General features: G+C 48.3%; 1 protein-coding gene across 2 annotated transcripts; it reads left to right on the top strand.

The window, feature by feature from the left end:
* The first annotated feature begins 1,186 nt into the window (after positions 1-1,186).
* Positions 1,187-21,048, top strand: Prdm8 (PR/SET domain 8). Of its 2 annotated transcripts, XM_057772137.1 has the most exons (5): positions 1,187-1,614; positions 14,723-14,855; positions 17,021-17,241; positions 18,089-18,317; positions 18,730-21,048. In XM_057772137.1, the coding sequence occupies exons 3-5, from the start codon at positions 17,023-17,025 to the stop codon at positions 20,346-20,348; spliced, it is 2,067 nt and encodes a 688-aa protein (XP_057628120.1). In that variant the 5' UTR covers positions 1,187-1,614; positions 14,723-14,855; positions 17,021-17,022; the 3' UTR covers positions 20,349-21,048. The 2 variants fall into 2 exon arrangements, with proteins under 2 accessions (XP_057628120.1, XP_057628119.1); XM_057772136.1 differs by lacking the exon at positions 1,187-1,614 and having other exon boundaries at positions 14,630-14,855.
* The last annotated feature ends 1,816 nt before the right edge of the window (positions 21,049-22,864 follow it).

The raw sequence follows: 22,864 nt of genomic DNA, 5'->3' as shown, positions 1-22,864 counted from the left end.
TTACAGTTAAAGTTGGAATGTGGGTGTCTGTGTTTTCAGAGAACCAACCTCAACCTCCAGATTTTCTAAAGAGTTCACTGCCTTCCCCCACCCCACTCAGCCGCAGGCGTGAGGCACACCCCTGCCCAAGCCTCCCTCCTGCGATTCTGCATATGCTTTCTTGCTAAACGACTCTTTCCCTGGTTATCTCCTCACGGGATACATCTGCTGGGTGCCTAGCATCCTCAGCTCCGCTTTCATCTTTTCGTGTCTCAACACATTGTTTCCTCCAGTCCTGATGGCAGTGTGGAAGGGAGCCATCCCACCCGGCCGCGCTTTGGGATTGGCAGTGAATGAATGATTGGCAGCGGGCATCTCTGTCAGAGCTTTGGCATGCCGCAGAGTGGGAGCCCCGTGCTAATGAATGCCATCTACACCTACCAGATGTGCCACTGGGTGACATGCCAGGTCTTTTACATAATGCCATTCTGCCGGACACGAGACAGCTGGGGGTGGGGGTGTCTTTTAATGCCTTGGGGTAGCAGTGGGTCTGTCTTCCCTTTATTTCATTTTTTTTAGTCAGACGGTCCTTCACTATCCACAAGCCCTATCAGCTTCCATTATGTTACCCTAAAGACTATAAAGCTGAGGATGTCTAAGAGACAGCTCTTTAACTGGAGAAACTTGAGTTCACGAAATGTGTCCCCTGTCGCCCTGCACGCCCCGCCTATTTTCTACTTCCTCGAGTTTGCTCTCAGCTGGCATCACTAGAGAAACCTCTTAGAAGTGTATAGAAAAAACTAAATAAAGCACGCATAAGAACTGAAATGAAAGGAGGGGAGGGGAGACGCCACAGTTCCCACCCTCAGGTTAAACGTGCACTGTGCTTCCCATGCTTCGGGGGAACCCTGGTTCTCCTCTCTGCCACCACCCTTAGGAAACTCAAGACCGATTTCCCCAAAGAAGATGCCTTTCCCAGTGTCTGTCTCAAGTTAGGGATAAAGTGTGGAGGTGTCCAAAACACCCGTCTTTGGGGAGAGGAGGGGTGTTTCCTCGGGTAGGATGAACTATGTGGGAGGTAAGGAAAACTAGAGACTAGACCAACCACAGTTCTGAGCGAGACTGGAGGTGAAGGTCTCCACCTTAGAAGAACCCCGGAGCTCAGGGGGATGCTAGACTATCGTTTAAGCTTCCGCCACATCTACATCAGGGGATGCCCCGAATCTGGGCTACCTGAGGAGGGCAGACCTCGGATCCTCCCAGGAGCCGTGCCTTCCTCACACACGCCCTCCCACGATCGCCATCAGCTCAGAGACCACAAGGAAGACGCCGCTGCCACCAGGGACTGCTCCCACCCGCAGGCCGCTGCCCTTGGCCTCGGGTCCTGCAGGCAGGGCCGGTCTCTAGCACCCGCGCCCCGCCCGCCGCCAGGCTCCAGATGGCCGCTCCTTGCGCTCGACTTGCCGAGCCCCAGACGCCGCCCCGCAGCAGCCGGCAGTCGCTCCCTCCCAGCTGCTGCTGAAGAACCCGTCACTGATCCGAGAGCCTACGCTGGGATTGGGGCGGGACCGCCGGAGACCGAACGCGGGACGTCAGAAGTCCCCTGGCCTGGACTGAGCGCCCCGCTTTCCGCAGGTAAAAAGCTGGGCTACTCACTGGAACCCGAGCCCGGAGTCCGCTTGCACTCTCCCCTCCCTTGACCTTCCTTCCCCGATCCTTCGGGGGCGGGGCTGGGGCTGGACCACCCACGGGACAGCGGGAGCCGCTGCACAGCCGCCAGGAGAGGGCGCCCAGCACCCAGAACCTGCTCCGTAGTCGGATGGCGTCTAGGCCCCCGCGACCCGGCGCAAAAAGCTGCTTCTGCCGGAAGGACGCCCCCTTCCGTCCGAGAGTGGTAATGCCCATCACCAGGCGAGACACCGCACTTTCCCAGTTTTCTTCTCACTGCCCTCCACGCTTTCCGTTTTTTTCTCTTCTTCCCATCCCTCCCCTGCTCTCCTCACCTACCCAATTCTTCCCCTCCCCTTGCTTCCCCAACTCCCCTCTTTTCTTCCCTTCCTCCCCAATCCCTACCTTCCTGGTTCTCTTTCTACTCTGGCCCTTGCATTTCGGTAATTTCCCCCAGAGTCCCTACACTGGCTCAGGAAGGTTTTGTCTGCCCCTGGGAGATGATGTGGAGGGAGAGCGATGGGTTTCCTGCCCCGACTTCTTGCTCTGTGCCGTGCCTTCAATCAACGGAAGTATGACAACCATAAGGAGCTGGAGTTGTCCTCTGATGATGATGGGAAAAATGGGGTGTTTGATTTGGGATTGAGTGTTATGGTGGTGAGCAGCGCATCTGCAGAATGTGGGCCTCCGGGTTTTGGGGGGACTCAGTCTCCTCATATTGAGTTCCTTCCTTCCAATGCATTCTGGACGTCCCACACAGTCCTCCCTTTACCAAGACACCCCAAAGACCTAAAGTTGACGTCCCAGACCAGTCCTCTCCGTTTCTACTAAAGCTGGGGCTGAGGGTAGGAATGGAGAAAAGACACTAAGGACCGCGATGCCTCGACCCTGCATGCCAACTGTGGTCTCCTCTAATCCCTAAGTGTCCCCGTGCGTGCCCACAGTGCCTGAGAGCAGGTTCCTTAAGCTCTCAGAATAATCCCCTCGGAAACATTAATCACAACGACCAGCGAGTGCAAACTGTGAGCCCACGCGGTGTCTGCCTTTTAATCCTGCACGTAATTCTGAAAAGCAACATCGGACAAGGGCTCTGTTGATCCCTTACAGGAGTTCGTGCGGTCTCTGATCTCCCGGACGGGCTCTCCTGAAATTCCACGAAGCATTAGCCAGCGTAAAGAAGTGTGAGAGAGCAGAAAAGAAACAGTGAGGGGAGACAAATGGGAAACTGGGGTGCAGGTTAATTACTGTGGAGTTAACCCTAGGCAGGAGTCCAGAAATTGGACAGGAGCTGCGGTTCTGCGGCGGGGATTGGGAAGCAGTTGGCTGGGACAGGTTAGAAGTGGAAGTTGAAACCCAGCCTTTTCCCTACCAAGCTTCGAACCCACGTGACCTCACGCAGGCACTGTCCTCCTGTTTGGGTCAGCTTGCAAGAATCAGGGTTTGCTCCTCTGGGGCTTGTTGCTCGCACTTGAGATTTCACTATCTTGTCGTTCAATTAATCATATTTCACTTCTCCCATTTTATTCAAAACCATCTTTCAGGTCCCTCATAATCGTAATCTGCGCCATTGCCTTTTATCTTTGATTAATTAGGAAGCTGAAAATGATAATGGAGGGTTGGACCAATAAATTAGCTTTAGGAACAGACGGACCGACGTCCGGAGTAGCTGTGTGGGTGGGCGCTCCAGGATGGGGGGCGGCGGCCGCCAGGGAGCGAAATACACTCGCTAGGCGAGGAAAGCACCGGCTAGGACCACTCTCTGTCCCGAGTACTGAAAGACCCCTTTTGCAGTTTGAGTCTGCGCTTGGAGAGCTGCGAGTGAGGGCGGGGCTTGCTCTTTCTTTCCGAGGCCTGGCCACACCAACTAGAGCCCCAATTTAGTCTTCCTTGTTGAGCACATTTCTCTAACAAGGAACTGGAAAGTTCTATTTGGCTTTTGCACTCTTTCCTTCTCTCTCCCCTTATTGGTTGGGGGCGGGGCGGGGAGAGACTGACTCAAAATAATCAGTCCCCAGGCTCCCAGGCTCAAGAGGCAAGACTCATTGCGTCCCCTTTCTCCTTCGTGAAGTCGCTCACGCCTCCAGACGGCTGAACGAGAGAGCACTTTGCGGCTCTTCACGGCTTCACCCCAGCCCTCTTTAGCTTTCAATTGAAAACCAATTAAAGGTTTCTATAAATCTGTTAGCTCCCCTTTTATCTGGGGACCCCTGATGCATGCGATATTGCCCTTTAGATGCCTCTTCCATGTTTTGTTTTACAATTGTTGTATCAATATAATGCGGCCTTTCTTCTCCCGTCTCTATAGATACAGATACACAAGGCAAACCAGAGCTATTGAGGCTCATTTGTCCTGGAGCCTAGCAGCGCTCCCCTTTCTCTCCGGCTGCTTTCCCTGCTTCGGTAGCAGCAGCAGTTATGGTAGAAGCAGATGGCGGCTGATTGGGGGAGCTTTGTGGCTCTAATGCTGAATACTTTATGGAAAAGGACTTTATCATGCTTGGTTGGGCAGAGGAACAAGGGGGTGAGATTTATGGCCAGAAAAAATAAATCTTTTTCCAAGTTGTGGTTCCTTCTCACCAGTGTCTCCTTTGCCCCTGGGGTCAAACACTAAGGAATTGGTTTGATTTGATTTGATTCGCCTCTCTGCTAACAGCGTTTTTTAGTCAGGGTCTGCGTTGAGCGTGCACTGAGAGCCAGCCGTTTATGAAATACCCCCACGTCGCTGGTGCTGCTTCAACATTGTCTGGCCACGGGGTTGGGAGCAGAAGGACAAGGTCTCAAAGGCTGTTAGAGGCTGTGTTTTCCTGTAGGTCTTGCTGAGTGGGGCCTCATTGCTGTTATCCTGCTAATCAGGGAAGAAGAGAAAGGGGTGCTTCCATAGTTAAAGCCAGAGAAGGGCATTAATCTTGAAGAACAGAGGAACTGACAAATCTGGAGAGACCCCGGCATGCTTCCCACTCTGAAAGAGTCTGAGCTGGAAGATAGTTGGGCACTTCTGTGAAGGCAACGTTTTCAGACTGGAATTTCAATTCAGCTTTTGAGGGATCTACAGAAGGCAGCCTTCTACCAGAGGGCAAATCCATCTCCACACACACCCTTGTCCTTCACCTTCTCCTTTCCTTTCCTGGGTTTTGCTTCTCTTAAGTCAGATGTGTTCTGCAGCTGCTACCAGAGTACGTACCCCTCCCCCTGCCTTTAGAACTTGTTCTACAACAATGTTACCCTAAGGTCATTGTGTCCCTAAGGTACAGTGTCACTCTATGCCTCCCAAGGGCACAGAGAGATAACATGCATAGCTCTCTCCTGGAAGTCTGGCACCAGGAGAGGCCAACGATTGGCTCTCTCTACTTCAGGCATATTCATTACTTTTCTGATCTTTGAAATGCCATTTTTCATTAAATATATATGTATATATGAATGCATATTAAGTATATATTATTCATTTAAATATATAAAATGTATATGTGTATATATATATATATCCTCCTCCATGTTCCATATCCCTTTGTCATACTTTTCGTATTTTATCCTGATCCTAGAAACTGAAAAAATTAAGACAGCTTCCATAAATGTCACACAGTTTTCTGCCACTAACTTCCTCCTACCTCTCTTAGGAACACTGGCACCCACATGCCAACATGCACCTTGGCATCTTATTTCTCTCTAGAAAGGAGAAATCATGTGGTAATAGAAAATGGAGCTAAGACTCGAAAGTTATATTCCCTGAGCACCTCACAAGGTGGCATACAGATGCTTTGGACAACTAACCACTGGCCTTTTCCTATGTGCCAGGCCAAATGTTCTGCCACACTTAATTCTTATGTTGACACATTGACTATTTTTTTTTATCATCATAGGTTTACCCTTGCTCACAGGAAGCAGCAATGCAGAGAAACTGGCAGAGAGTCAGAGCTGTGATCTGAACACTACTAGCTTGCTCTTGGAAGTTCAGAGAGGTTAAGTGATTCACTCAGACACATAACTTGCTAACTCAAGACACAGTTTTCAAATATACGTGTTCCGCATCTCAAATAGATAGCTCTTAACTACAGACATGTTATCCTTTCAGAGGAGGAGCAAATGTCTCTGGGTCCAGGGACTGGACTGGAGATTTTCAGATAGCTGAAGATTATAAGCTTGGAACAAACATAAGTAATCCTGGCTGCGGAGGATGTGCCCAGTAACACGAAGTGATTGCTAGGCTAGTATGTAGGTATTAGGGCTGAGGATGGGTGAGGGAGGAGGAAACAAGTTCGAATGAGAGCATAGCCCAGTGGTCCAGAGCCCAGACAGTGTTTAGGGTGTGGCTTGAGGGACCATTCCTAGGAAATGCTGTGCTCTCTGCTCCAAGGCACTGTGATGCAGCAGGCCCTGTAGATGCTGCTCTAGACCCAGCTGCTTGGTCTTTCCTACAGGGGAACCTGAGGACCATGACACCTTTCCAGCTAGGGCTAGCGAACTTGTGTGTTGTGGAGGAAGGTCATTGGCTAATAAAGAAACTGCCTTGGCCCATCTCTTGTGAGTCCTCAGCAAACCATTGCAGGCCTGGGTTTTGACTGTAGGATAGCACTTGAATTACCCACCAACACACTCATGTTTCCATCCACTAACATACCTCTGACTATGCCACCCTGATTTCTCTTGTACCTAACGTGGCACCCTAACCAGTGATACCTCCCAGGCCAGAAGCAAAGTTTCCAATGGGAATGGGTGAGGACCCTGTTATTCCTTCTATCCTTCTAGCTTGGCCTCCTGCAAATTCCCGGAAACAGGTTGGGTGGAGAGGCAGTAGGATTTTGCTGGATCTTCTCGTGCCTCCATCCAGAAGTCCTCAGCCTTCATTTAGCATCCTAGAAAGCAGGTGAAGGGTGTACTTTACTGCATTCCCAATGAGGACATGAGGCAGCCTCAGTAACCACAGGCATCACTGACATTGGGTATTTGCCCTATACCAGGCATTTCTGTGCTCTTGCTAAGTAGAAACTTGATCCTCACAGTAACTCTGAGGAACAGTTCCTGCATTGTCTTGAGTTCCTAGATGAGGCTGAAGCACATGTCCCGATGCTTCCAGAGCAAGGAACTGAACCCAGTGTGACTCCTCGAGTGGGGCAATGCACCTGCTGGTGCCTTAGATGCTGCTTCTTCTTGGTCTGGTCCAGTCCATGCTCTAGGCTTCTAACTAAGGAGGATGTTCATTAATGAAGGCCGTTGAGATCTCCCCAGGATGTCAAAGACTGAAATGAAACTAACCCTGGCTCTTGAAAGTAATCCCTTACCATCTGCCCAGCAACTGGCTTTCCAAAGCTAGCTTGCCCTGGTTCCCTCACCCAAAACTCTGCAATCCCGAGGCAGCTTTTGCCAGCTAGTTCAATTGCAGGACATAGGAGGCTGAGCTAGGTCACTGGCAGCCAGCTAGTGAGAGTGCTAACACTGGCAAGCACTCTCCAAAGCTGGGCAACCCGCAGGGCTAAGTCATGCGTTCTCCAGCACAGCAGGTGGAGAGTGGCGCTGGGGAAGAAGTGAAGGAGTATTACTGTCAGAGCAGGCTTCACCCTGGAGACCCCCTCAACAACAGTCGCCTAGCGCCTAGCTTTGCCATTAATTGAGAGGAGGCATTGGGAGGTTAGGCAGTCCTGGAAATATGACAGGCCCTTAGAATTTCTCTGGGCCTCTGCTTAAGGAGAGCCCCCAAGCACACTAGTTGGCCTGTCCCTGCTTCAAGCTCAAGGTTCCTCATGCTTCTCTAAAGACGTCTCCTCCACGACAGCTGACATCTTTGGTCAACAGCTCTGCACTGTGGTGAATTTAAGCAAATATTATGGAGCCCCGGCTACCTTCAGGGCCTCGGAAATACTGTTGGGTGCTCCTTCCTTGAGGCCTGTGGTTTGACTTTCTCTGGAAGACTTTTAACTCTGTCACTACTGTTAAGATGTGGGTGCCTGAGAATCCAGACATCAGAAATTTCTCTGATCTAGCAGCAGAGCCCATACTTTGCCTTGCCTCCCAAGCTCTGAGTTCAGATTCCATTTTAAGGGGTCTTGGGATATAGCACTCAGTGAGTGTAGGGAGGAAATGTAGTCTGCTGTAGTTACAATGCATTGGCTTTCTCCACATGTGCCGAGGAGTCCTACTTGTATGCAAACAATATGCTAGGACCTCAGACACACCGAGAACGCATGCACGATGCTGAGAGTCATCTGCTTATCCACAGACTCTTCACAGTAAAATTATATTGAGAAAATATATCTTTCATAACTCTACTACTTTGGCTCTCTCTGGGGCCAATGGTTTTTCCTATGACTTCCCTGAATTGTGTTTCTCAAAACTGTCTCATGAAGACGTGCAACTAGGAGCAATGAGTACATTACAGACACATAACCAAAGAAAGTAAGAGAAAGTCATATTTTTAATTGCTCCTTTCAACAACTTTCATGCCCTGTCATAAACACACAGGCATATGGAGAAAGGGTTAGCAAACGTTACTGGAATGGAAGATGACCCTTCAAACATTGTGGACGCAAAGAGAGCCTGAAGTTGGAAAGAACACCGGTACTGAGATTGTTTGGCCTCCCTTGTTGCAGGCTTCCAGGGGCCTTATAACATAGGTTCCTACACATTGACATTTTTGTGTGCCTTTAGTTAAGGTCCTTGGGAGGGGAAGGTCTTGGGGACAGGGTGAATCCGCTTTAGAACAGGCTCTAAAGGCAAGAGACGAGTGCACTCCAGCAGCAGACACAACAATCTGAAGTAAGAGAAGCCAAACTCAGAGGAGTGGAAGATAAGACGGAGGATACGGGCACAGCTTGGGGTGCATTTGGCTGCCAGTTGGAGATTGCCCTATATGTATCTCTAGATATTTGAATTTCAATCTTACTCTAAAAGTGTTACAGTCATCCAGAGGGGAGACAGAGGAAGAACCATGAAGTGTATGTTGCTTTGGCTACACTGAATTTGAGGCCTAGGAAATCACAATATACAGTCATCAGCGTCCATTATGTTTACTTAGGAATATTTCAAAAGATTCATTTGGCAATTTAAATGTAAATCATTTTCTAAAAATATGAATTCTTGCTGGGCGGTGGTGGCACATGGCTTTAGTCCCAACACTCGGGAGGCAGAGGCAGGCAGATCTCTGTCAGTTCAAAGCCAGCCTGATTTACAGAATGAGTTCCAGGACAGGCTCCAAAGATACAGAGAAAGCCTGTCTCAACAACAACAACTGAGTTCTTGTTAAAATCTTAGGGAGGCTCATTAATATATTGATTATCCTGTTACTGGTGACTAGCATACCATTTTGAGAAGTAGCTTCTCATCTAATCATTCAAAAGCACAAACAAGCATCCATGTTAGTCCCTACTGCCCAGCATTTCCTCTATCTCACAGAGTACAGTCACTGTTGTCTGCGACACTTACAATGCTACTGTAGCTTCTGATAAACTTCTCATCTTCAAAAACCATATTTGCTTGTGATTTTAAGTACTTCTTAACAAGCTGTTGAACGTTATAGGCTTTCCACATAGCATTTGAGAAAGCATCCTCTACTGATGTTAAACTAATGTATGTCGCACCTGTTGGCCATTGGCGTTGAGATGTGTCCAGCAGTTCAAAGGGCTATAAGCAGGGGAGTGATTTAGGTTTCCAGAGGACTTCTAAGACTCTTGCAAAGCAATGTGTTTTTCTCACTATTGTTATTGTTGATATCATTTCCCACCCCCAAAGGTCTCAACAACTGTATCATCATTAGCCAATCCCCAGCTAGGAAGGCCTGATTATTTGTACACTCTGGCTAGACTCCTTCCCCCAAGAGAAGAAATGTTTTTCTTGCTCACTCCCTGTAACACAGTTCCTTGCAGGGTAAGTGCTGATCTGCTGGGAAGGCCAGCTGGAGTCAGACACCAGGGGATGAATCTGCCTGAGGTTTAGAGTTACAGTTTGAACTGAGGTATGGGGTAGATGGACCTCAAGTGCTGACTGCCAGGATAAGGTCTTTCTCCTGGCTGTGTGAAGAAGTTTGTTGTAGAGCCTCTCAGCTTGGTGACATTCTCCAGATTTAGGCCAGCCTTATCAAAAATCTCCCTTTTGACACTTAGACACTCTGTAATCCTACCCCGCCTGGCCTTGAAGAGAAGAGCTGAGCAGCTCATTGGGACCTGCTGCTCTGCTGTTCTGCTCACCTTGTATAGAGCCCTTGGGGGCCAGCACTGTCAGAGTCTGGGACGCATTCAAGAATCTACAGAGGAGATGGAAAACTAGCTGTTCCTTGATAGATCTCCAGATAGTCGTCTAGGGTACATCTAAGGGTCAATATAATTGACTTGGTTCACACATTCTCCCCATTCAGGTGAGTGTGAAGTATTCATTTTTAGATTAATAATATGAGCCAGTAGGCTGCCACTCATGCCCGGGAAAGGATGGCAGAGCAGGGCATGAATGACACGTGCTATTGAAGACTAACTAGCTCTCAGGTCAACCCCAAGAAAAGTATAACTGGGACTCAGAATCCCTCAGAGGAGAATTTAAACTTTGGAAAGGTAGCTTGCAATCATAATGGCACCAATGGTGGTAGTGTCTACACTTACAACTGCACTAAAGACAGTTGAGGGAAAAAGAACGGAAGGACAGAAAGCCTTTCTTTTTCTTTCTTTCCTTTTTTTCCCCTCTGAAGAGTCAGAGTGAGTGAAGAATCAGGAATATTAACTTCTTCCAGACAGGGTATAGAATTATCCATCCCATAAGATGGATAATTTCCCAGGACCAGACCAGAAAACACGTTTTGTTTTTTTTGTTTTTTTTTTTTTTTGGTTTTTTTTTTTTTTTTTTTTTTTTTGATAACCATCCAGTGGTTATTAAGACAGTAATATCCCAAGAGAGCCATAGACCCAAACTGAGCTTACCACATATGCTTGTAAAACACAAATTTGTGCTCTTGATTTTGGTGAACCCTTATTCTCAGGAAGATGTAAAACAAATAATCAGATTAATCTCTCACTCTCTCTTTTAAGTCATCAAGTATCATTGCTGTACCTGGAAGTTTCCCCGCCCCCAACTCTGACACCCTCTTCTGCAGACATCCCTGTGGGAACTTAACCAGTATAGCAAGAGCTGCCCCCCTCTGCTTTGTGGACATCCTTTCATCTCTGAGAATAATGTTCCCTTCATTTTTAAGAATAATTTTCTGTTCACTATGAATTGCATAAGTCTTTTGATCACCAAGACTGTGCTGGTGGATTGCTTTGGCAATAGAATCAGAGATAGAAACCAAGACCTAGACAGACAGAAAAACACTGTGTTCTTGCCACCAGTGGCCAATCCTTCAGTGACTTCTTGGAGATGTCTTTTTTTTTTTTCTCCTATAGTGGACCTTTTACATATGTGAGGCCCTGCTTCTGACACCTGAGGGAGAAATTCACTGAGAACCAAATTTCACTTCTGGCCCTTTCCTCACTCTCTCCTTTAGGTCATAAAAAGGGTCACTTTAATACTCATCTTTCAGTGTCTCTCACCTTCTCTGCCATAGTCTACATGGGTGGTTTTTTTGTTTGTTTGTTTGTTTGTTTGTTTGTTTGTTTCCACAGCTGCAGAGAACCTCGCCATAGCAGAGCTGAAAAGTGCCCATACTCATTATGGTGGCACTTCTCCTTATTTAGTTGGAAATAAACCCCAAGGAAAGAGCTCCAAGTACATTCATAAACCCAGTGTTCTATGTCATTGCATAAAACCATTGAGTTGCGGTGTATTTTTATAGCACTGTCTGAGGCCAGATAAATGTCTCATCTCTTCATTTAGCATTGCTGAAATCCAGTAAGTGATTTCAAAGCAGTGTGTGTGCTACCTTAGCCCACACACTGCTAGAAAAATAAAATAATTTGTGGATTTTATTAATGATTGATTGTCATTTTGACCATTTATGTTACCAAATAAAATGCACACCACTTACAATATTGGAGACCTCTGAAGCTAGAATTTCAGTATAGCTGCTTGTTTGGATATGCCAATCATGTCTTTGATCTTCAAACAAAAGGGCAACTCAGATCCTTAAAATGTGTGGGATTTTAAAATGTAGATACTTTAACCCAAAAGCAGGAAGGAAATTCACAAAGAGGATGAGAAAAAAAGTGAAATGAAACATCTGTCAGTCAGATTCTTAAAAAAAAAACTTTCCTCTGGACTGGAAGGCAGCTAAGTGGTAGAGAACTTGAGGAAGGGAGGCCTCCCTCTTCCCTCATGGACTGAATTCTAAGTTCCCTCTAGCTTTAGATTTGAAAGTCAAGCTCATTGACTCCCACCTTAAATACCAGAGTCATTCTTAATTCTCACCAGGTAGAACCAAGAATTCAGTATTTGAGCAGAGATGTACACAGAGAGAAAGGAGACATAACACTAGAGGAGAAAGAAAGTAAGATACAAGAAAGACAGACTCCATTTAGAGCTAGTTTTCTAGAAACCTACCTCCTGGAGTGGAATGAGTGTTTGGGGTTTTTACAGGATGTACAAAGATTGTTAAAGTGCATGGGCAGAAGATGTCTTCTGGGACAAACAAACTTTGTCTTTTCTAAATGATAACCAAAGCAGACACAAAACACAGTACTGTTCAACTCATGAATGGAACTAAGTTCTCCAGCAGGCCTCCCACTGATACCTGTGTTACCTGAATCAGGCCTTGGTTTCTACACTACCACAGGACTCTGAGAACTGAGTTTCTTATGGCTTTGGTTGTGAGCCTAGTCTCATCTCTCCAGCCCTAGAACTGATTTCTAACATGCCTTTGTATCGCTTACCCCTTGGCCTTTCTGGTCTTCCATGTCTTTTCTTTCTTCTCTCAAATATCTTCACTTAAATATTTTGCCTATATTCTTTTACCCAGGGGCTTATTTTCCAGATTGGAGACAACTCTTTTCCCATTTTGAATTCTCTTAAATATCAATATGGGGATGCTGTGTGTATGAGAGAGAAAGGGGACAAGGAGAAGAGTGAGGAGGAGAAGGGGGGGGGAAGAGGAGAAGAGAGTGCCGAGGGTTCAGAATGAGGGGAAACCAATGGAGTCATAAGGAAAATGGTGGCTGAATATGGCTGCAGCCTCTTACATGGATATGTCTGAAGACTGCCATTTAACTGAACTCTTTCACCTCGATATTTTAAACTGCACCTACTTACAGAGTAGAAAGGACTCTTTAGGTGGAAGAACAGCCGCTGTTCAAGAACTTTCTTGAAAATGTCAGTAGTCCACCTGGGAAGTCAAGTGTGAATGTTGACCTTTTTCCTGGTCTGCGATGATTGTGTCTCCCGCCCCCCCCCCCCCCCCCCCCCCCCCCCCCCCGCAAGCCCCAGCTTAATTCTAGGCAGAGGTTCTGTCTCAGCAGGACTGGCAACTTTCTGGGGAAGGTGAGGAGAGAGGATTCCAGAGAAGTGAACTTCTAGGAAATTCCTTACATTCCTCTAATTTCCATTTCTCCCTTGCCGCAGGTACCCGCCAGGAAAGACACTGGTGTCTTGCTGGCCTCCACGGTTCCAGAGAGAGGTCTCGGAACTGCATGAGGATCATACTCTCAGCTGCTCTTTGCCAACCCTTCACACACTCACCCTGAGAGGCAGGGACAGGGACTGTCGCCTTAAATCCTGGTCTTGCCTCTTGCCCTTTAGCGAGACCACTATGCAATTGAATTTATACTGAGCCTGACCTATTGCCCAACTGAATGCCGTGAGAGTGGGGTGTGGGAATTGAGGGATCGCCTGTGCCACTCAAAGGCCTTTCTTCCCTTAGGAACAGAAAGCCTACCAGAGAAAAACAGCCCGAGAGCCCCCAGCGTCATTGTGTTGTGGCCCCTGCAGAATGGGTAAACTCTCGGGGCTGTCAAAGACCGCTAGTCATTAGCATCAGCTGCCGCTCTAAAGGACAAGCCAGCGCCTCTAAGTGGCTTAGAGCACAAACGAGGCTCCCGAGACAGCCACACTCCTGTGATTCCATCCACTCCTCCATAGGCTGCTGGATGTGAAAAGCTCTTGAGAGACCGTCTCAGTAATAATTTTTACTTTACTTTGAACCGTCCTCTTTTACCCCGAGGTCTTAGAATCCCGCAGTTCCCATTATGGGACCCCTTGGGGACCACACAGAACACCATACAGAGGGTGAAAAGCTTTAACGCCTGAGTCCAGCGACTCAGGCTCTTCCCAGCAAAGCTCTCGCAGCTCATATCCACTCAGGGACCCTTGTCCTGGGACCTGAAGACTACCCAAATCCCTTTAGGAGGTCTGGCAGCATTCCGGATTTATCTTTGTACCCCATCCCTTGGGGCAGGAGAGGACTTAGTGAAGTTCCCACAAAGTGCACCCCCTGGTCCCCCGAATTTACACAAGTCTTCCTGCTAGGTAGGGAGAACGCTTTTTAAGAGAGACCAGTTGTCATCTCCTAGGCCACTAGCTTCACAGGTTAATCGCAACTCAATGGCCAGAGAAGCCCCCGGGGGGTGGGGGTGGGGTAAATTCTCTCACACATCCCTATTTTTTTGAGGGAGGAGTGCACAACACTCAAACTCTCGGGACTTATGTGAGTAGTCCAGGCGCTGTCAATATAGCCAGTTCCTTGTCCTAGATCCTCCCAACAAAACGGAAAAGAAGCGCTCTGCTCTTTCTGGTACCTTCCTTCCAGAGCCTGAAACTGACTTTGCCACCCTAGGAGTTCCAGAATGCCCCAGCCACTGGAGGAGGCGAGCCAGGCTGCTCTTGGGGAGTCTATGCCCCTTGGGGAAGAAGCTCAGGAATTGCCTGGCGCTGGCAGGCCGGAGAAGCCAGGCTTGCGGCAACGGAGGGAGCTCCCAGACCAGAAAGAGTTAAAGGGAGGGGACGTGGGCTGTCACGCGTCATTGGGCAGATTATGTGCAGCAAACAAAAAGTGTGTGTCTGCGTGCCAGTCAGTCATTGCATCGGGTCCATCTGTACAACTCGCCTCTCTCTCTCTCTCTCTCTCTCTCTCTCTCTCTCTCTCTCTCTCTCTCTCTCTCTCTCTCTCTCTCTCTCTCTCTTCGTCCTCCTCCTCCTCTCATCTTTCTATCTGCATCTCTCTTCTCTCTTTGGACAGAACCTACAAGACTGACACCGACACCTCTTGACATGGAGATACACTAATGTAATAGGCAGGAAGGAACACTGGGTTGCACCCTCTCGGTTCCAGGTGGCCTTATTTGGGCGACTCGGTCCTGACCTTATTTCTGGTAAGTCTATTTGCATTGACGTGGGAGGGGGATGGGAAAAGAGCAGGTTGAGTGGAAAGAGTGAGGCAAAATTTGCCTCCTTTCTCTTCGTTATCGAGAAGATAGAAGGAAAATGATTGCTGAATGTTATCTGCACGGGCAATAAGATTATACAAAGGGAGGAGCGGGTGGGAGCACTTTACCGGAGAAGCCAGGGACTGGGGAGCTCGCGGCGGCAAGACAATGCCAGCCCCGAGTAGAGGGAGAGTATCAGGAAGCAGCGAGGGCAGCGACAGGGTTTTCAGCAAGTCCACTGGTCTCTAGGTTTCCCCGGGGTATCTGCGGAGGAAGAGAACCCGGGGCCTAGAGATGGGCGTCGCACTGTGAAAGGCTAGCTGGACTCTGTCTATCGCTTATTGTGGCTGCTTTGAGTCCTGGCGGCCACCTTGGCATCACCGACTGCAATTAGCCCTGGCGCGGGACCTTTTCGCTGTATTGTTAGATAGAACTGCATTTTAATGACTGTGTCCCTGCTGTTGCCGAAGTAGTGGGCGATCTCCTGTCACAATGAAATGCTTCCGTGTAAGAACGGGCAAAAGCGGGGCAGAAATCGAGGTACGAAATGTTGGAATGCAGGCAGCTGGCGAGAGAATGGGATTCTGCCGAAAAGGAGGCAAGAGAGCCTGTATTCTGCAAGATATTTGGACTGCAATTGGAAACCAAAAAAAGAAGAAAAAAAAAAAAAGAAAGAAAGAATCGAACTCATCCAGTACAGAGTGTAACATCAAAACTTTCTGTTTTGTGACTATTTCCTTATCCTTGCTGTCTGGAAAATATTCTTGCCATTTGGGTCATATGGAAGAGTGAGTAGAAAGGAGGCTGGCCAAAGTTTCAGGCATTACCTTTTAATCACTTTTGTAAGACTAATTGGTTAGTAGATGTTGATATAAAAAATACACATAGGCAATATTGTTCTTTAATGAGCCGCTAGCTGTACAAGAAAAGAGTAAGCTTCCCCCATCACTTAGATTACATAAATACAGAGAAGTCACAATGGTGAAATTACTAGGGAAAAATCAACTTAGAGGATTCATTAGATCACTTAGAAAAATGGCATAGCCAGTTAAAAGCTAGTTTAAATATCTTAGACGATTGCTTCCTTTAAGTGCTAAGTTTTGTAAGGGGTGGCCAGCGGCTGAGGAAGGAAACCATCCCTGTATGACAGCTTAATAGAGAGCCCTCCATTGGGGCATTGCTTTCTAAATTGCTGCGGATTAAACAGCTGGAGGGACCGCTAAGGACCATTCAAGCAGGGCTGCCCCCTCTTGCCCAAACAGGGTGGTATCCAGGGATGTGAACACTCACCAATCATGACACACTATTTCAGACAGGGGACACTTCAGGCCTGCCCTATACCTGCTGGCTTCATGGGCCACAAGCGACTCAATCCACCCCCTTGTATAACAAGGTAACTGGGATTCATCCTCATCCATAAATAAGCGTGTCGAGAAAAAAATAATTACCTCTGCTTGCTGCTTTTAATTAAAGCCTCGGAGGGACAGTGTTGGATTATGGTAATGAGCAGACATGCGTCCCTTCTTGTAGGCTGCAGAGAAAGGTTAGCCGACACAGAATTAGTGGTCCTGACACTCCACTTGAAATCCATTCGCCATGCTCCGTTGTCCCCGCCGCCTGCTAGCTAAGGCTGCTCCCCTCATTAGAAGAAAAGAAGAGATTAGATCGAGGCACCAGGTCCAGTGCACAGGAAGACAGGACTTTCCCCCTAGGGCTAGAAGTTTTGGGGGCTTTGATATTCCATCAGAAAGAAAATCTATATATGCTGGATAAAAAAAAAATACCCTCGCTTTCACCCCAAATCCTCAGTCAAAGCATCCAGAAGTAAGGTAGATGTGATCTAGCGTTCACACGCTCCTTATTTTCTTTTTCTCAAGCAGGAAGCGTGATCTCACGCTTCCCTTTCCAGATATTTAAAAGGAAAGAATAATACTTCAAACTTGGCGAGTTCAAAACCTGCCAGATTGTTCTGCTTTATTTTTAAAATAGGAGCGATGTAAAAAAGCCGGTAAGTGCAAAGAAAATATGTCTAGTAGCGGAAACGCTCTGCCGGGGTTCATAGCAGGAAAGGCAATAACAACTCGCTTCTTGTCCTGTGTATCTGTCTCCAGTGATGGAGGATTCAGGCATCCAGAGAGGCATGTGGGATGGAGATGCCAAGGCTGTCCAGCAATGTCTCACAGATATTTTTACCAGTGTATATACAACCTGCGACATCCCAGAGAATGCCATATTCGGGCCCTGTGTTCTGAGTCACACTTCCCTCTATGACAGCATTGCCTTCATAGCACTCAAGTCCACGGACAAGAGAACAGTTCCTTATATCTTCCGGGTAAGTCTCAGCTGGTAGGGTGGAGTTGTCTGGGGGCAAGCATGCCGGTTGGGAGTAAGCAAGGAACCATCCTAAGGACAGTGAGAGTTTGAGCAATCATAGTGAGCACTGTAAAAATTAGAAAAGAAGAACTAGACTCAAATTATCAACTGATTTTCTGAGAAAATTTGGCTGGAAATACTAAGGATTTATAAATTGGTTTCGGGCAGATTAGCAGTTTCTAAATTGCTGGGGGTGGGGGCCTCTCTCTGGCTGGGACTATTTACTTGAGAAGTACTAGTCCCTAGGAGTGCTTTTATAAGTCTCCAGTATGTTTGTTTTCTAACCTGGGATGTCTCCTCATTTTCTGAACGTTACTTTCTTTAGTCAGGATTAGTTGGTGTTCAGAGTTTGTATTTAAATAAATGGTAATTGTTTTGGCAGCCAAGCATTTTTAAATCCACGTTTGTGTTTGCAACAGGCCTCACAATTCCTAGTCTTTCTTTTTGAAGAAAACCTGTCAGTCCTTCAAACCAGGGCTAGGAAGATGGGCAGGGGTGCCATAGAATAATTTCTAAGATCCAAACTTGCTTTTTTACTTCTGAAACACACGAAATTCCCTCCATTTTGTGATAACTGAAAAAAGAAATTCTCAATAGGCTAATCTGTAAAACTAACGTAATGTTGCAAAGGACCGTTATCTTGCCCATTGGATGCAAATATAGGGATGTGGTCCAATTCTGGTCAAGTTGGTAAACTTGGTTACGGATGTTTGGAAAGAACAAAAACCAAGAAGAAAAAAACCCTAGTTTTTCTGGTTTCTGTCTTTCACATGGACGCCCCTTCTTGTCTTTTTTAAACATTATAGGTAGACACTTCTGCAACAAATGGCTCCTCAGAAGGTCTCATGTGGCTACGGCTGGTCCAATCAGCCAGAGATAAAGAAGAACAGAACCTCGAAGCATATATAAAAAACGGACAGCTGTTTTACCGCTCTCTCCGAAGGATTGCCAAAGACGAGGAGCTACTCGTTTGGTACGGGAAAGAACTGACTGAGTTACTTTTGCTCTACCCCTCTAGATCCCACAAAATGAACGGTAGGTTGGCTTGCGACCTGTGTGTGGGTCGGTCGCTGGGGGCGGGGGGAGCGCAAGGAACAGCTGGGACTAACCTACACTCGCTCCTTGGGTGCACCTTGCTTCTCTTGCGCACCTCAAAGGACAGGCAGTTTCTGAGGTTTTTGTCTAGAATGGAGCTGGGACAGAAAGGGAAGGAAAAGTTGGTGTGCACCTGGGTTGATAAACATACTTCACCAAGTCAAGAAGGAAAGTTGCACCAAGTAGGACAGTATATTCTCTCCTCGGCACTCAGCCCAGGGAGATAAAGTGGATTTGTTATGGGGATGATGGTTAAATGGCCTGTGGGTAATGCTGACTAACCATGTGATGTGATGTGGTGTGGTGTGGTGTGTGTGTGTTTGTGTGTGTGCGTTGTTTGCTCACTAAGCAGGGTCGTCCCCTTACACATGCCTGGAATGCAGCCAACGTTTCCAGTTTGAGTTCCCCTACGTGGCGCATCTGCGATTCCGCTGCCCCAAGAGACTTCATAGTGCTGATGCGAATCCCCAAGACCAGCAAGGTGTCGGTGTGGGCACCAAGGACCACGTCGGCGGCGTTGGCAAAGAGCAGCAGCAACAACAACAGCAGCAACAACACCAGCAGCAACAGGAGGCGCCCTTGGTCCCGGGCCCCAAGTTCTGCAAAGCCGGTCCCATACACCACTATCCCGCGGCGTCCCCGGAGGCTAGCAACCAACAAGCCGCCGCAGGTGCGGGCAGCGCCAAACCGTCCACGGACTTCCACAACCTGGCCCGGGAACTAGAAAACTCCCGGGGAGGTAGCAGCTGTTCGGCGGCTCCTAGCGTCGGCGGTGGCCGCACCGGCCACCAGGAGGCGGAGCTGAGTCCCGACGGCGTCGCCGCCGGCGGCTGCAAAGGGAAGAGGAGGTTCCCGGAGGAGGCGGCTGCGGAGGGCGGCACCGCGGGGTTGGCGGGTGGCCGTGCGCGCTTCTCGGAGCGGCCTCTGGCCTCCAAGGAAGAGCTGGTGTGCACCCCGCAACAGTACCGCGCCGCGGGCAGCTACTTCGGCCTGGAGGACAACGGGCGGCTCTTCGCGCCACCCAGTCCGGAGACCGGCGAGGCGAAGCGCAGCGCCTTCGTGGAGGTGAAGAAGGCGGGCCGCGCGGCGGGCTTGCAGGAGGAGGCGGCGGCGGACGGCGCGGGAGGCACAGCCGAGGACCCCGACGCGGGAGGCGGTGGCGGCGGTGGTGGCGGTGGCTCGTCCACGCCCGCGGCCGCGTCGCCGGGGGTCGCCGAGAAGCTGCTGGCCCCGCGGCCCGGAGGTGCTCTGCCCGGCCGGCTGGAGGGCGGGAGCCCCGCGCGCGGTAGCGCCTTCACCTCGGTGTCGCAGCTGGGCGGCAGTGGCGGCGCGGGGACCGCGGGAACCGCGGGGACCGCGGGGGGCGGTCAGGCGGCTGCATCGGACGAGCGCAAGAGCGCCTTTTCGCAGCCGGCCCGCTCCTTCTCGCAGCTGTCTCCGCTGGTCCTGGGCCAGAAGCTGGGTGCACTCGAGCCGTGCCACCCGGGCGACGGCGTGGGCCCCACCAGACTCTACCCGGCTGCAGCCGATCCGCTGGCCGTGAAGCTGCAGGGGGCCGCGGACCTGAACGGAGCCTGCGGGCCCCTGGCGAGCGGCGGCGGGGGTGGCCTGCCCAAGCAGAGCCCCTTCCTCTATGCCACTGCCTTCTGGCCCAAGAGCTCGGCCGCGGCGGCCGCAGCGGCGGCTGCAGCCGCGGGGCCCCTGCAGCTGCAACTACCCTCGGCGCTCACGCTGCTGCCGCCCTCCTTCACCTCGCTGTGTCTGCCCGCGCAGAACTGGTGCGCCAAGTGCAACGCCTCCTTCCGCATGACCTCCGACCTGGTGTACCACATGCGGTCTCATCACAAAAAGGAGTATGCCATGGAACCCCTGGTGAAGCGCAGGCGGGAGGAGAAACTCAAGTGCCCCATTTGCAACGAGTCCTTCAGGGAGCGTCACCACCTCTCCAGGCACATGACCTCACATAATTGATCGGAAGGACCCCGGCTTTTCACGCGTGTGCACGCACAGTCAAGCCACCTGCGGGAGCAGACACGCAAGGACATCCACCACTTCCTTGTGCCCCCAAACACTGCAACTAAACACATGCACACACAGGTCCTTCCCCTGGCCAGGGGCCTCATCATCCAAATGTTTAACTTGGGACACACACGCACACGACAGGATGGTGGGTTTTGGATCGGGTGGGTTGTTTGAGGGGGTTTTCTTTTGAATGCACGGATTTTCACTTTCCCAAAAAAACAAAGGTACATTTTAAAAAATGTCATATATTGCAACATATTGATGCATTTGCCATACGTTTCTACTTAAATTATTAAGCACTTATGGTTTAGATGTAATAACTCTATGTAAGGACAAAATTTATTTTAGATATGAAGGAATAGAGGAAGGTGAGATGCGTTCTGCATCTCCTGACGACAGCTGTGTTCTTACAAAAATAAACAAAACAAATAAAAAGGGGGTCACCGTTCAATTTAAGTTTCCAGGGGGAAGTGCATGTATCATGAAATGATTATGAACTTCAATGAAGAATGTCATCAATTATGTAAATATGTATTTCCTTTTAATACAAAGTGTAACTTTGTGGCAGTGAAATGGAGTCTGGATAGTTATGTGTTTCTTTTATCCCTAAAAGATTTATTAAACTTTATAGTTTATCCAGGTATGTTGGATGCTTTGTCAATAAATAACTATTTTCTTCAAAGCAAATATTTGGAAAGTTTTTAAATTTATTTGCAGGTCCGTATACTTTAGGTAGTTAATATATCTTCATTGATTGCTTGAGAAGAAGCCAGGAGGCAGTAGCAGTGAGGTACCACAAAGCCAGTGTCATCTTCATTTATTTGAGCCTAAAACAGGAGTGTTGACTGTCACTTGAAAATTCTTTAGTTGAAGAGTGTTAGGCTGAGTGACCAAGGACAAATCATTTAGTACTTGCCATACAGCTAACTTACCATGGTGTCAGCATCCCTTCCAGAAGGAAGATAATACATCTGCACACGTGTGACCAATTTTTGCACAGCATCTGGAGAACAAATTTAAAAAAGGAAACAAAAACCCACTTTAGGATCTACTAGTGATGCTTCCACCATGGGAAGTTCCTAGAATTTTCCGTTTTCTGTCCTCCATTAAGGACTCAAAGGAGAATTTATCTAGTAATCAGGCTTTAAAGATCATGGTTTGATCATAAGCAGTGTGTATTAAAGGGCCCAATTTTACCGGGAGTGATCTTGAGATGAACATACTGAAGAATCAACTGGTTCTTTATGAAAAACTTCCCTGTCCTCTTCTGTCGACAATTCTCAGAGAATATCTGTGTATGTGTCTGTGGTATACACTGTAGCTTCTACACTAAAAGCCAAACGGCCAATGAACCTTCTTGAGCAGCATCCTCGCACCCCAGGAGCAGACTTATTTCTTCAGAGGTGAGCCATCACACCTCTACACCCCCCCACACACACACACTTTCTCATTCTGTTGATTTCCCCCTTACATCTAAAGGATGTTTGTGGATAGATTTCTAGTGGAATCTTCATCCAAGGTCTTCATTTTGAGACTTTCCAATAACTTTTCTCTAAAGGATTTTGAAATTTGCAGTATTTTAAGACCATCAGACAGCAAGTTGCATTTAGAGTAGGGAGCCTATAAAGAGTAGGTGTTGGGCTAGTGAAATTATTCAGGGAGTGTGACCGAGTTTGGTGAAAAGTTGGTTGGCTTCCTTAGATCCATGTTGCTAAGATATTTCTTTAAAGCCTGTTTTCAGTTTTCCCACACAGCAGTTGGATGATATTACAGTCAACCTGCTCAAGATGCGGGAGAAAAGAATGGTCCAGAAACCACCTCTGCTGATGTTGGGTGGTGGCATCCTCTGCCATTATTCACAACATTTGGTTTGCCTGATGTGACCTTATTTATGTCATCTGGAGAATCAGCGACACATGTTCTGGTGTCTTTAAATTACTTCTAGCACTCAAGAGGGGTTTTTGTGTTTTGTTTCCCAGGGCACCAAACATTGAACCTAAAGAGAGAATTCTAGAAAAAGACCAAGATCAGTTGCAAAGAAAATGGAATGGCATGAACAGAGGATGCTATTTAGGTGTGAATAGAAAATGGTCCTTAGGAGGCACTTGCTTCCAGTGTCTGGCAGACCCGTGCAGGGAAACTGCTCTACCACTGGAACAAACATCTACTAAAACCCAGCAAACACAGGACATCTAGGGAACCAACTTTAAGAGGGGGAAAATACTTGAATTTGCCTTCCTGTCCTGTTCTATCTGATCCTTCTGGAACCCCCACTTTAACCTAAACAGCTTCATTAATACTGGAGATTCCAAATGGTTTGTCTGGAAAAGTTCAGCAAACACTGCCCCTGGGAAGGGTTCTGAAGGACACAAGTAGACTTGAAAGTCCCTTCGTTGTTCTCTTTGGTTTGGTCATTATCTCTTACATACTATCAAGCAGAAACTCCTTTGGTTGAGTTATCTCCT

Source organism: Chionomys nivalis, chromosome 6, assembly GCF_950005125.1.
Source record: "Chionomys nivalis chromosome 6, mChiNiv1.1, whole genome shotgun sequence".
NCBI lineage: Eukaryota > Metazoa > Chordata > Mammalia > Rodentia > Cricetidae > Chionomys > Chionomys nivalis.
Note: the sequence above shows the minus strand (reverse complement) of the source record. Positions and strands in the feature narration are given on the sequence as shown.